This window comes from Microtus pennsylvanicus, chromosome 12 (assembly GCF_037038515.1).
Source record: "Microtus pennsylvanicus isolate mMicPen1 chromosome 12, mMicPen1.hap1, whole genome shotgun sequence".
Classification (NCBI taxonomy): Eukaryota; Metazoa; Chordata; class Mammalia; order Rodentia; family Cricetidae; genus Microtus; species Microtus pennsylvanicus.
The window spans coordinates 12,917,730-12,932,274 of record NC_134590.1 but is presented as its reverse complement, the minus strand read 5'-3'; the positions used below and the strand labels follow the sequence as shown (position 1 = coordinate 12,932,274).

Sequence of the window (14,545 nt, the reverse complement as noted above, 5' to 3'; positions counted from 1 at the left end):
GATAGTACATAGGTGTTCAGGAAGGCGAGGTGCAGCTGTGGGCGGGAGTGGCGCTTCCTCTAGGCCTCCACGCTCCCCCCACTCCCCACCCGCTCTCTCTACCCCAGCGTGTGCTAACGGTCCAGCGAGAGTCCTGGTCCCTAAGCCCTCTGGCGCCTCTGAGTTCCCGGAGTCCCTTGCCCAGGCTCACTGCTGGTGTGAGATCCACTGGAGCGGGACCCTGGCGTGGGAAACCTGGGGTGGGGGGGAGGATTGGGAGGGTCGATGGGAATCCAGCAAGCTCCGCGCTGCAGGGCGGGGCGCGGGGCGGGGCCGGTCTGGGCTGGCTACCGTGGACCCGTAAAAGGCTGGGGCGGGCGGGGTGGGTGTGGCCGTGCGGGTGAGCCGAGCCCTGGTCCGGGGCCCCGTAGTCTCCCGCAGCCTCTCAGCCATGGGCGCCGTCTGGTCCGCCCTACTGGTCGGTGGGGGTCTGGCGGGAGCGCTTATCTTCTGGCTGCTGCGGAGCGATCCTGGGGCCCCGGGGAAAGACGGGGGTGCGGAGCCGCAAAAGGACGCACCTCCAGGGGAGGCTGCGGCTCCGGGAGGCGGTCCGGGTGGTGGTGGCAGTGGCGGCCTGAGCCCTGGACCTTCCGAGCGGGTGCTGGTCTCCAAACCAGGTATTCTTCCTCCCCCTGGGCTCGGGGAACACGTGCCCGGGTTCTGAAGTTCACTGGGGAAGGGGAAATGAAAGCCCCCTGAAGCTCTCCAGGTGGGTTCTGATGGACCAACTTCCTCGACCTGGGACTGAACCCTCCTCGGGTCTGTCGCCTTCCCGGGCTGTAGTGTCCTGGAGAAGGCACGCGGGTCCTCCAGAGGCCGCGCCCAGCTCCTGTGCAGCGGGCAGCGGGCAGCGGGCACCGGCTCCTCCGCCTTGCGGCGCTTGGCGCAGTGCGCGAGGCTTCTCACAACTCTCTTCAGTCTCCTATGGATCTGGGAGGGACATTCTCCGAGTCTCAGTCCCCTAGCTTCAAGCCCTGACACCCCACACCCCTCGTTAGATCTGAGTTTGGGGCTAGTGAGCGTTGAGCACTCGCTTACTACTATCTGGATAGTTCTTCAGGAAAGTAAAATCCAGCTTAGATGTGGGTCATGAAAGTCACGTCAGCCAGGGCTGTGCGCTAGCCGTGGGTGCACTTACAGCAGCCCAGGTGGACTACTGGGGGACCAAACTCTGATTGTCATGTAAACTTAGATCTACATTCTAGAGACCCCGCACCAGGCATTGCGCACCGGCACAAAGCCTTAGTTAGCTTCCTGCGCTTTTTTTTTCTTTTTTTCTTTTTTTGGCAAACTGTCGTCGCCCGCCTGGCAGAACTTATTTTTAGTGGTGGTCATTTGTGAGAATCTTTCCCACGGCTGATTTTCGATAAACGGTTCGTCTGTTTTCTTCTGTTCCCGAAGGCCAGCCTCATGTTTTAAGCTGAAAATTGGGAATTGAGAGCAACATTCGTTGACGTCTCACTTCGAAGCTCACAAATGAAGCAAGGGTGCCCCCCTCCCCTCGTGCTGAGTGTAGGAGTCAGACTTGGCGAACTATTGAGGTAGCCAGGAAAAAAAGCAAGTCTTTAGGGGACTTGGATTGTGGGTTCCTAAGAACAGTTTTTTAAAGTGTGCAGTGGAGCAGTGGGTGGGAAAACCTCATGTGTCTTTGAGGAGATTTCTCTCCCCTCAAGTTCCCCCACCCCCACCCCACCCGGACTCTACTCAGTCACACTTGGTGTTCCTGACCGATCTGCTTTCCAGAGGTGGCCCCTGGCCTGCACTCACTTCCAGGGAGCACAGCTGTACACTAAGGTGCCGAGTAGCATGCAGTTCTTTGTCCCACAAAAGCCATCGTGCGTGTGGCTGGGCCTTCTGCTAAACTCTTGCCCAACCCCTGGACAGCATTCCCCCCCACTTTTTTAATGACAGGAGTCAAGCGATTTAACTTTGGACCCTTGCCAACTTGGTCTGGCCTGTGGGAGACTTTGCAGCTTGCCACTTCATTGTCTCGCAGGGTGTGCACTGAGACTTCCTGCCTGTTTTCATTGTGGGCTCCCCACGCATGCTCTTAAAGCAGTGTTGGGAAGGTGCAAATGGGCACTTGAGTTCTACAGGAACCTGAACTACACATAGAAACAAAGATACCAGCAATCGATTTCCTCAGTTTTCCTTTGTGAGCCCCACCTAACGTTGCCACACTTTCCTCTCTCAGAGCAGCTTCAAGAAAGCAATGGACATTTGATTTCCGAGACCAAAGAGCTTGGTAACCTGCAGGAAACACAGAGACTGCAGAATGCTGGAGCAGACGGGGGCAATGCCAGAGAGAATGTTCTTGCTGGAAAGAGTCCAGACACGCACTCCAGGGCCAACCCAGAAGAGTCAAAGAATCAAAGGCCGGAAGCTCACGTAGGAGAATGGAGACCCAGCAAAGGACAAGAAACAGCTGGGGGCACGGTGGAGAAGCTACCCTCCTGCAGCCTCCTCAGGGACAGAGCCAAAGCAGCCGGTCAGGACCCGGCAGGCCCCGAGGACTGGGAGGTGGTGTCGAGGCACTCATCGTGGGGGGATGTTGGTTTGGGTGGCAGTCTCGAGGGCCTAAGTCAGGGAATGGATGACGGCAGAAGCACTCTTGTGGGAGGAAGAGGCTGGGATGCAGGCGGGAAGGCGGTGTCTCTGGACCGTCAGCAGGTCCGCATCCAGTTCCAGGTGCACTACACCACAAGCACCGATGTGCAGTTCATTGCAGTAACCGGAGACCATGAGAATCTTGGGGGCTGGAGCACATACATCCCGCTCCACTATTGCAAGGACGGGCTGTGGTCTCATTCTGTCTTCCTACCTGCGGACACAGTGGTGGAGTGGAAGTTTGTGTTGGTAGAGAACAGGGAAGTTACTCGCTGGGAAGAGTGCAGCAATAGATTCCTGCAGACTGGCCGTGAGGATAAAGTGGTTCACGGGTGGTGGGGGATTCACTGACTCGCTGTGCAAAGCACCCCGGAGGGTGCAGCGGAATGTGCGCGAGGCTAAGGCGGGAGAGCACACTGCATAATTCAAAGGCAGTGTGATTCCATTTGTAGCCATCAGAGTTCCTCAGAGTTGCTAGTGTGGCTTTTGTCCAAAGTGTAGAAAGATGTATGCATGCTGAAATGTTTCTCGGGAGCTGGGACTTTTCCCTTGTTGCACTGACTGGTTTGGGCTGACACATTACTTGAGGGATTGATTGTCCCTGGGTAGTTGGTTGGTTGGGCTGAGATTGAGGTATGGACTATGGCAGAGAGAAACTAACCAACTGGGCAAATACAAGGTGGAGCCTGTAGGAGCTCTTAGGGTAGGGAGATGACAGTCAGCCTCCTTAGACAGCTACAGCAACATTGTTTACATTTAAAAATAACACCATATGGAACCATGATCCGAGTGACACCGGAAGACTCCCCATTAGCTTTTGTTCCACTTTAAACGCCGAGGATAGGTACGGAATTAGCAGACGTGTCTTTGTCTTAATGGTTTAAAGCCGAAGCAGAGCTGCTCAGTCACCCAGGAAGTGGAGTGGGGGTGGGGGTGAGGTGGTGAGGTGGCTTGAAGGGTTTACTCTGCTTCTTTGAGGACTGGGGGTTACAGGTCCAAGTCTGGTTCCAGCAAAGGGTGCATGCATTCTTTACCCACAGTGCCCTGCTGGAGCATCTCTGTCCCCTTTCCCATCCCCCTCTACCAGGCCTCAACTGATGGGCTGCCCTAGGAAAGTGTTTCTGCCTGGCAACTCCTCACTCTCCCTTCATACCCATGAGTGAGAATCTCTATAGGACCATGATACAGAAGAATACCTTTGCTCTGAGAAGAAATAATTATTAAGCTTTAAGTTATAACAGAATAATAAATTCTGAGTTGTATTATCTTAAGTGTTTGAATTACTTGTTTCAATTTTAGCACCATAACCTAGATGTAAAGTAACGGTATGATGTTTACATACAGAGAAAAGCACCATAACCTAGATATAAAGTAACGGTATGATGTTTACATACAGAGAAAAGCAAACTTCAAACATGACAGCAGATGACATGTCAAGTCTGTTTCTCTTTTGCAGAAAGTTTTAAATATTTTTTTAAAACTTTGTATAGAAGGGAATTCAGCATGTTGGTATTTGAAGATTAAATTTTAGGAGCAGGGTTTCTTGTAGCTCAGGCCTATCCAAAAATTCACTATGTAGCCAAGAATCCCTTGAAACCGCTCCTCCTGCCTCCACTTCTCAAGTGCTGGGATTACAGGCGTGGACCACCACAGCCAGTATGTGCAGTACCAGGCACGCCCTCTACAACCGAGTTACATCCCAGCTCTACGTTGTTGGTGTGAGACAGGATAGCCCCAACTGGCCTGGAACTTGATCTACCACTATGGATGACTTTTAAGCCCTGATTTTCCTACTTCCACCTTCCAGGTGCAGATAAAATAAGCCTTTATGTGTTGAAAAACAGTAAAGTGTCTATTGGCAAGAGAGTATTTCATTCTGGCTGACAAAAACATAGATCCAAATGAAAGCAGCATCAGGAAGTGCATAGCAGGCTGTTTGCGGGCTTTGGGATCATAGCTCTTTTGAGAAGAAATTTAGACATTCTGCTTCTACATAATAAGGTCTGCAGAAGGCACTGGCCATTACTCAAGTATCAAGTATCCCTATGAAGTAAGGCATTTTAAACAAGTCTCCAGAATTCTATTTATTACCCGATGAAATAAAATTAATCTTCCATTAAAGCCAACTGACTTAAGAAACATTATTTTAACCATGTGTATTTAACAAATACACATTTATTTTAACCATCAAGTCGGGTAGATGTGCTTGGCGTGCTAACTGACGTCGAGAGCAGCATGAGGGTCCCCGAGAGAGCATTGCACGCCTTCCTAGTCACTGCCTGTGCCTGGTCAGGGCTCCTGCTGGCGTCCATGGAGGAAGGTAGGAACACCACCCAGATTTCTTGCTCCTGTATCGGTCAACTGTTGGCCGTCTGGGCAGCAGCTCCCCTCCTTGTGGAGTCCCCCAGACCCTCTTCTGCCTGGTGGTGCCACCATCCTAAGGACCCTCTCCATCCTCTCATCCAATTTGTGGGAGGGAAATGACTTGGGGAAAAAAAGCATGAATGCAGTGTTAGCACTTGGACCTGAAGGCACAGAGTTGTTCATTCCACCTGTGAGAACTGGTCAGGTGACCACCCCCAGAGGCGAGGGACATGGGACTGCAACAGGGCCTCCAACTAGGCAGCTGTGTCTCCATGACAACTGTGTACTAGGGAGTGGAGAAATACACTTTTTGCCACATTGTGTCTAATGTTTTTGGCACAAGTAAAACACTTATGTGTCTGTTCTTGTCTCATTGTATTTGGTTTGCATACGAATAACCCCAATTTATTAAATTTTAAGGTAGACTATATCCATCCTAGAACTTACCTATTCATTTGTTAAAGAGTAACAAGTATTGTCTTTCTTTAGTTTTATGCAAGAGGAGATATTTCTGAAAGTTTTGATTGGTTTTGTTGATCACCGATGTTGACAGAGCAATGAGTTCAAGGTCACCGAGAAGGCTGGAGTCCATCCAGCATGCTGGAGTTTGCCCTTCTGCTCTTGACACTGCACCCCTCTACCCCACATGAACACTCTTTTTTCCTCCAAAGATTTGTTTAAGCTGAAAAAAGTGGCTCTATCTCAGAACCAGTAAAATAATTTCAAAAATTATACTAATGTGCTAGAATTAGCATAAATTAATACATTATAATATATGAATATGCTCAAATCTAGCTAGTAGTCTTGAAGGTTTTACTATGACAGCATTCAAGAAGTTTATTTCAAAATAGAGTTTATGGGACAGGGTATCTTTTATTAAATTTTCACATAAAAAGAAAATGTCCAGGGCACTAATTATAAGTAACAGCACGGCTCATCGGGCGCCAGCCCTTTGTAGAGAGCGGGCGAGCGATGACATCATTTTAGTAACATTTTCTCTTGGTCTTTCACTTTCTGAATCCTCTTTTCTTGATTTCTGATCATTGAAGACATTGCTGAAATATCAATAGAATAGGGTTAGATTGGAAAGCCAACTTGGGTTCAAGGATGAGCCTTTAGCCTGCACAACAGACTCCCTCTGGGCCCAGAGCTGTGTTAGACTGCAATGCAAAGGCTGAAGTGACAGCAAACCTGCAACCTCGGGAAGCAGGGTGAGCTAAGAGGAGCATAGTGCTGGCACCTCCAAAGAGGGACGGCGGGAAGCCTGCCAGCCTCTCATTTGGGGGCGGGGCGGGGGGCAGAAGTCAGTACTGTAAACAGCTGGGGAAAATTTCTCTATACTCTTGTATACATGCACATAAATGGAAATGTGTACTTTTTTTGGCTTTGGTTATGCTGGGATTGAACCCACGGTCTTTTACATGTGAGGCAATACCCTAACACCAAGCTGTATCTACAACCTATACTTTAAATTTTGATAAATCTGAAACTATCTTTTCAGAACTTCGAGAGTCAACCTACTAGGTACTGCCTCTAGTCAAGGTAGTGTTTCTATTAAACGACTGAATGAGTCTAGGATGACCTAGTAGGATGAACTAGAAGTGTAAATCAAAGCATAGGTATAAGTTTGGGAAAAAAACCCTACATTCTTTTAAAAAATGCACAATAATATGGATAAAACCAACTATATTTGGTAGGTTAAAAAAAGACACAAAGTTGGGTGGGTAGGGGAGGAGGGGTGGGTCTGGTAGGGGAGGAAGGGGTGGGTCTGGTAGGGAAGGAGGGGTGGGTCTGGTAGGGGAGGAAGAGGTGGGTCTGGTAGGGAAGGAGGGGTGGGTCTGGTAGGGGAGGAGGGGTGGGTCTGGTAGGGAAGGAGGGGTGGGTCTGGTAGGGAAGGAGGGGTGGGTCTGGTAGGGAAAGGGGTGGGTCTGGTAGAGGGAAGGGGTGGGTCTGGTAGGGGAGGAGGGGTAGGTCTGGTAGGAGAGGAGGGGGTGGATCTGGTAGAGGGAAGGGGTGGGTCTGGTAGGGAGAAGGGGTGAGTCTGGTAGGGGGAGGGGGTGGTTCTGGTGGGGAAGGAAAGTGATCAAGATAAACTGTCTGGAATTCTTGGACTAAGTTTTTAAAAAGACTTAATAACCTAAAAGCAAATGTTTTCTGACTGTTTAGGGGGACCTGGGGTTAACACAATTCACTTGGGATTTTATTCAACAGCAATGTGATGTGACTTCAGTGTGTTAGAAAGATGTGGGCTTTAGCATCAGGAATTACAGGGATCAAGTCCCAGCTCTAGTGTTTACTGAGACCCAGGACTGCCTGTCTCGTGCTCTCATTATGACATTAACAACAGCTCCCACCCTCCTGCACAGATGTGAAGACAAGAGCAACACTGAGTCCAGGTGCCACTCACAGGTGCCAGCAGAGACTATTATTTTTAACATGCTTAAATTTATTGTATAAATACTTGTTAGAAAAATATTTATTGCATTGCATGCATGTTGTATGTCTGCACATATATTTTATGAGCTTTCACCCCAGTTCTGAGGACTGAAACCAGGGCTTTTGTTAGCTAGGCAAGTGCTCCATCACTGAGCTAAGTCCCCAGGCCTGGAGACCTCACTGTACCTTGGTTCTTCAGCTGTAAATCTTCTACCAAGGTTTGCAAACTTTCCAGTCTGTTCTGCAGTTTTCGGCATGTTTTTCCTGTTGTTTCTAGTGACGGAGACTGTGAATCTATTAGAAAATTGCTTAGATGTGATATTAAAAGTCTAAGTCAATATTTCTTTTAGAAGGCGTCAAATTATATATTAAACATTTTTTTTCCTAAGAAAACTTCAAAACATTATTATAAAATGAAAAAATTCCCATTTAAATACAGTAACTCTAGCTTATTTAGTTTTGTTTTAAATCAACTTATTTATTATTATTTAACTGTATAGTATTAAACAGGTCTCTTGACAACAATACTTCAAATCAGTGACACATTTGTGTCAGTTTTCGCACCAAACCTGAGTATTTTCCTGATGTAGGTGAGTCATCTGTCAATGTGTTACTTTCATTGGTTAATAAAGAAACTGCCTTGGCCCTTTGATAGGACAGAATTTAGATAGGCGGAGTAGACCGAACAGAATGCTGGGAAGAAGGGAAGTGAGGCAGATGCTATAGCTCTCCTCTCCAAGATGGATGCAGGTTAAGATCCTTCCCGGTAAGCCACCACCTCATGGTGCTACACAGATTACTAGAAATGGGGTGATCAAGATGTGAGAATTAGCCAGTAAGAGGCTAGAGCCAATGGGCCAAGCAGTGTTTAAACAAATACAGTTTCTGTGTAATTATTTTGGGTAAAGCTAGCCGGTGTGCACGAGCTGGGTGGCAGAACGCAGCCCACTGCTACATTACTACATTTTCCAACTGGGGTTTGAGGAGCAGGCTCTAATTCAGATACTAGCTCACTTTCTAGTGTCAGACTTTAACCTGTGTGATGTGGGATTCCCCTCTGTATGCTGTGAATATGTTTTATTATCATTGGTTAATAAAAAAGCTTCTTTGGGCCTATGGCAGGGCAGAATAGAGCAAGGGGGGAAATCCAAACAGAGATAGAAGAGAAAAGAAGAAAGAGTCAGAAAGACACCATGTAGCTTCCAAAGGAGACAGATGCTGGACGGAACCTTACTGGTAAGCCACAGCCACATGGCAATAAGATTAATAGAAATGGGTTAATTTAAGATGTTAGAGTTACTTAATAAGAAGCTATATGTCGGGCGGTGGTGGCGCATGCCTTTAATCCCAGCACTCGGGAGGCAGAGGCAGGCGGATCTCTGTGAGTTCGAGGCCAGCCTGGTCTACAAGAACTAGTTCCAGGACAGGAACCAAAAGCTACAGAGAAACCCTGTCTCGAAAATCAAAAAAAAAAAAAAAAAAAGAAGAAGAAGCTATATATCAAACAGTGGTGTATAAAATATAGTTTCTGTGTGATTATTTTGGGTCTGGGCAGCCAGGAAATGAACAACAGTCTCCAACTACACCTGAAATGGATGGTCTGTGTGTTGGAAAAGGCTGTATGGATACTGGCATGGTGACCTACAATGTGGCAGCAGTGATGAGGGCCCAGAGACATGAAAGCTGTCTTTAGGAAGTGGGAGAGTTCTGTCAATTTTTTAAAATACTTAGTTAACAAATAGAAGGGTTGAATTTTGATCTTAGCCCCTGACTAGATGAATAATTTTAAAAACATTTTTGCTGACTTAGTTTTTTTATTACTAATACCCTTTTTGTTGTAATTATAGTATTAAACATAATCATCTAAAAGGCTTTCAATTTAAAAGTATGAGAAACAAGATCTTAGCAATATTTGAACAGAAATAATAGCATGATGTTCTTGGTGAGGATATGAAATGGGGGAAGAAAATGTCCTATCACTGTGTGATGTCACAGATACTGCCCCCTCCTTTAGTGGTCACTCTTTTTTTAAATTTTTTATGATTTATTTATCTTTATTTTATGAGCTTTGGTGGGAAGGTGTCAGATCCCCTGGAACTGGATTTTCAGACAGTTGTGAGCTGCCATGTGGGTGCTGGGAATTGAACCCGGGTCCTCTGGAAGAGCAGTCAGTGCTCTTAACTGCTGAGCCATTTCTCCAGCTCCTAGTGGTCACTCTTAATGGGTTAGTAAGTTGGTTCTTAGCACTTGCTTGTGGTTTGTTTGCCTTCTTTGAGGCAGGGCATCACTATGTAGCCACGGATGGCTCAGGATTCACTCTGTAGACCTGGTCCTGGACTTGAAAGACTTCCGTTCTAAGTCTTCTGAATGACGAGACAACACAAAGAGCTTAGAGATGGAAAACGAAGTGCAATGCACGCAATGGTGAACAAAGTGCACTCAGATGTGATCAGGCTCTGATTTTCAAAGTGCACTCAGATGTGGCTTATGCCTATCAATGAGATTGAGTCCCCAGAGTGCTGGGTTGTTTTTGGTTAATGCAGTATAAAACAAGAAACATTTCAAGTCCCCAATCCAACACATTTATGTGTAATTCAATATTCCAAGGCATTGCCTACAAATCATTTTTTCACTTATTTTTTAAAACAAAAGTTGAACTTAAAATTTTGATGAGATTTTGTACAAGATTGTATAACAGACATCTACACTTTAAAAGGTGTTGGCCAAAGCAGAGTCATGTTTTAAACTAAGCAAGAGTGGAGAAGTCTTAGCACTTAGACATAGAGCACTCTAAAGAAAAAAATAGAAAACAAGTTCACTGTTGTGCCAGACAAAAGTAGAAAGACATTTATATACAGTATCTAAGCTTCCATTATCCTAATGCGTGAGTGAGCATAACAGTCACTGTCTAATTTGAAGACCGCATGCTTAGAGCACCAACTGCAGGCTGCATATGAGAGGAGCATGCAGAGTCTTGCAGTTCCCTGTGTAAGAACCAATCGATCACATCAGCAATATCAGGTCATTCTTACCTTTAGTAGAGTCGGGTGAGTGGATAGGCTTGGTGGAGCGGTACTGGGATGTAGAGCCTACTGACTCCTCGGCAGAACTAGTCAGGAGGGAGTGCACTGGAGACTTCTTAGGAGAGGAATTGAATGAACGAGAGCCTGAAACCTTCACAGATGGACTTGCTAAGATTGTATAATGACAAGGGTAAAAGAATTAGCTAAAAATAGTGTAGTGCACTTATAAAAAAAAAAAGCCAAACCTTTCACAAGCAAAAGCCTCAATGACAGGAAAACAGAACTTGGCACAGCTATGAGTGGGTTTGGTTTTGATACTGCCATTCCCTGGAGACATCAGCATCTTGCTTCTTGACCCTGACTCTCAAGCAAGCCTCCAGGCCTTGGCCTTGCACTGGGGTAGAACCTTTGCTCCCTTTTGTAGTGTCAAGATTCTTAGGCTAAGCAACAGTACCTCCCCCCACCCCACACACCTCTATGAGCTTGTGGATGGCCTTTGTAGGACTATCCAGCCTCTGATCATGGAAGTTAATCACAATTATGTAAACACCTTATGGTTTTGTTCCTCCAGAGAACCCTGGCTCTAGGAATGAGAATGTGTAGGACCCTGAGATCCAGAGTTCCTGATTCAAATCAGATCCACTGCTGATCTGATCATAATGGCCTGGGATTGTCAACACCCTCAGCTGTCTAAAAAAACAAATTGTGCTTGCAAAACTGGATGTCAATCTGTAGAAGAATGAAAATAGATCCATATCTATCACCATGCACAAAACTCAAGTCCAAATGGATTAAAGACCTCAATATCAGTCCGAAAACACTGAACCTGATAGAAGAAAAAGTGGGAAGTACTCTACAACACATGGGCACAGGAGACCACTTCCTATGTATAACCCCAGCAGTGATGGGGGAAGAGTCTTCTGTTTTGTGTTAATTTCATTGGTTAAATAAAGAGACTGCCTTGGCCCTTTAATAGGACATAAAATTAGGTAGGCGGAGTAAACAGAACAGAATGCTGGGAGAAAGAAGCTGAGTCAAGGAGTCGCCATGATTCTCCTACCGGACGCAGATGCAGGTTAAGATCTTCCCTGGTAAGACACTTCGTGGTGTTACAGGGATATTAGAAATGGGTTAGATGGATATGTAAGAGCTAGCCAATAAGAGGCTAGAACTAATGGGCCAGGCAGTGTTTAAAAGAATACAGTTTCCATGTAATTATTTCGGGGCATAAGCTAGCCATGCAGGCGGCCGGGTGCTGGGGACGCAGCCTCGCTGCTCCTACTACAACACAGCAGCACAGACACTAAGGGCATCATTGAATAAATGGGACCTCCTGAGACTGAGAAGCTTCTGTAAAGCAAAGGACACTGTCACTAAGACAAAAAGGCAACCCACTGACTGGGAGAAGATCTTCACCAACCCCGCAACTGACAAAGGTCTGATCTCCAAAATATATAAAGAACTCAAGAAACTAGATCGTAAAAGGCTAATCAACCCAATTATAAAATGGGGCACTGAGCTGAACAGAGAATTCTCAACAGAAGAACTTCAAATGGCCAAAAGACACTTAAGGTCAGGCTCAACTTCCTTAGCGATCAGGGAAATGCAAATCAAGACAACTTTAAGATACGATCTTACACCTGTCAGAATGGCTAAAATCAAAAACACCAATGATAGTCTTTGCTGGAGAGGTTGTGGAGAAAGGGGTACACTCATCCATTGCAAACTTGTGCAACCACTTTGGAAAGCATTGTGGCAGTTTCTCAGGAAATTCGGGATCAACCTACCCCTGGACCCAGCAATACCACTCTTGGGAATATACCCAAGAGATGCCCTATCATACAACAAAAGTATATGTTCAACTATGTTCATAGCAGCATTGTTTGTAATAGCCAGAACCTGGAAACAATCTAGATGCCCTTCAATGGAAGAATGGATGAATACATATTAGAGTACTACTTAGCAGTAAAAAACAAGGACTTCTTGAATTTTGCATGCAAATGGATGGAAATAGAAAACACTATCCTGAGTGAGGTAAGCCAGACCCAAAAAGAGGAACATGGGATGGACTCACTCATATTTGGTTTCTAGCCATAAATAAAGGACATTGAGCCTATAAGTAGTGATCCTAGAGAAGCTAAATAAGAAGGAGAACCCAAAGAAAAACATATAGGCATCCTCCTGAATATTAACTTTCATCAGGGGATGAAAGGAGACATAGACAGAGACCCACATTGGAGCACCGGACAGAAATCTCAAGGTCCAAATCAGGAGCAGAAGGAGAGAGAGCACGAGCAGGGAACTCAGGACCGCGAGGGGTGCACCCACACACTGAGACAATGGGGATGTTCTATTGGGAACTCACCAAGGCCAGCTGGCCTGGGTCTGAAAAAGCATGGGATAAAACCGGACTCTCTGAACATAGCGGACAATGAGGACTACTGAGAACTCAAGAACAATGGCAATGGGTTTTTTATCCTACTGCACGTACCGGCTTTGGGGGAGCCTAGGCAGTTTGGATGCTCACATTACTAGACCTGGATAGAGGTGGGCGGTCCTTGGGCTTCCCACAGGTCAGGGAACCCTGATTGCTCTTCGAGCAGATGAGGGAGGGGAACTTGATCGGGGGAGGGGGAGGGAAATGGGAGGTGGTGGCGGGAAAGAGACAGAAATCTTAAATAAATAAATAAATAATAAAAAAACAAAATCACAACAAATTCTGTCTAGAAGAAGAGTCTCACCCCAGATGTACAATCTCCCACGAAGTGTCATATAATAAAAACTAATGGGGTATATAAGGAGAAATGATGGCATGGTAGAAAACCAAGAGAAAAATGCAAATAACAGATTAATAGTAAACAGGGAGACCAGACAATGGAGCTCTCAGGCAGGGACTTCCTTAGGTCCAAACCATATAACTTCAAACACCAAATGTGTTCTACTTGTGGAAAAAATGGATACATGGATAAGAACTGCTTTATAAAACAAGCAAACAAACAAAAGGAAAAACATTACAGCTACCAGACAAGAAGGGAAAAGCATGTTACATTTAAATGGGCATCAATTAAATTTACAGATGACTTCTTAGTAGACATAACAGAGACTCTAAGTGGGGTAAAAAAAACTATCCACACTAAAAGTGTGGTGAAAAGCCAGGTGGTGGTGATAAACACCTTGAATTTGAGCACTTGAGAGGCAAAGACAAGAGGATCTGTGAGTTCGAGGCCAGCCTGGTCTACAGAGTGAGGGCCAAGACAGCCAGGGCTACATAGAGAGCCTCTGTCTCAAAATAACAAAACAAAACAAAAGCAAGCAAACAAACCCTGTCCTGTTTGATTTTTGTCAGCTTGATCCAAGCTAGAGTCATTTGAAAGGAAGGAACCACAGTTGAGAAATGCCTCCATCAGACTGACCCGTGGTCAAGCCTCGAGTGCATTCCCACGATTGATGATTGAGGTGGGAAGCCCCAAATCACGGTAGGTGATGTCAACCCTGGGCAGATGTCCTGAATTGTGTAAGAAAGCAGGCTGAACAAGTCATGAGGAAACCGCCAGTAAGCAGCACTCCTCCAGGGTCTCTGCTTCAGCTCCTGCCTGACTTCCCTTGATGAAGGACTGTGCTGTGGAGCTGTAAGCCAAACAAACTCTTTCTTCCCCAAGTTGCTTTTGGTAACCATGTTTTATCACAGGAGTAGAAAGCTAACTAAGACATAACCAACTGTGTTTATATTTATAATTAACCTATGTTAACAAAATTGTATAAAAGTTAAAAGGATACCGAATGGGGTTAAAGTATTCTAAGGTATTCAGAATGTGTGAGAAAAGGCAAATGTTCTCATTTAGAGCAGTCTAAAAAGGCAAGAGCATTGCTCTCGTGTCCTGGCTAATCATTAAGATAGCAGTGACAAAGGGCTAGAGAAATAGGTCAGTTGGCAAAATGCTTGTGCAAACAAGAGTCCCTGAGTTTGAAAAAAGTGGTAGCATGAGACTGAAATTTCAGCACTGGTGGTGCAGAGGAAGCAGGATCCCTGCGGTTGATGGTGGCCAGCCTGGTGGTGCAGAGGAAGCAGGATCCCT

At 46.0% G+C, this 14,545-nt stretch overlaps 2 protein-coding genes across 3 annotated transcripts in view; one reads left to right on the top strand and one right to left on the bottom strand.

Annotated features, from left to right (window-relative positions):
• The first annotated feature begins 373 nt into the window (after nt 1–373).
• On the top strand, nt 374–3,917 carry Stbd1 (starch binding domain 1). Its single transcript, XM_075943381.1, has 2 exons — nt 374–656; nt 2,234–3,917. The coding sequence occupies exons 1-2, from the start codon at nt 431–433 to the stop codon at nt 2,995–2,997; spliced, it is 990 nt and encodes a 329-aa protein (XP_075799496.1). The 5' UTR covers nt 374–430; the 3' UTR covers nt 2,998–3,917.
• A 2,071-nt stretch (nt 3,918–5,988) lies between these two features.
• The window catches only part of Ccdc158 (coiled-coil domain containing 158), a 57,265-nt gene continuing 48,708 nt past the window's right edge, over nt 5,989–14,545 (bottom strand). For both annotated transcript variants that reach the window (XM_075944422.1, XM_075944421.1), the window contains exons 21-23: nt 10,479–10,637; nt 7,633–7,740; nt 5,989–6,065 (exon numbers count right to left, since the gene is read on the bottom strand). In XM_075944422.1, the coding sequence (XP_075800537.1) occupies nt 5,989–6,065; nt 7,633–7,740; nt 10,479–10,637 (344 nt within the window). The remainder of the gene's footprint in view (nt 6,066–7,632; nt 7,741–10,478; nt 10,638–14,545) is intronic.

Excerpts from the sequence above, each read along its gene's own strand:
- Stbd1 (XM_075943381.1), top strand. The coding sequence starts at position 431 with ATGGGCGCCGTCTGGTCCGCCCTACTGGTCGGTGGGGGTCTGGCGGGA. Across the intron at positions 657-2,233 it reads GGTGCTGGTCTCCAAACCAG|AGCAGCTTCAAGAAAGCAAT; the intron begins GTATTCTTCCTC and ends TTCCTCTCTCAG.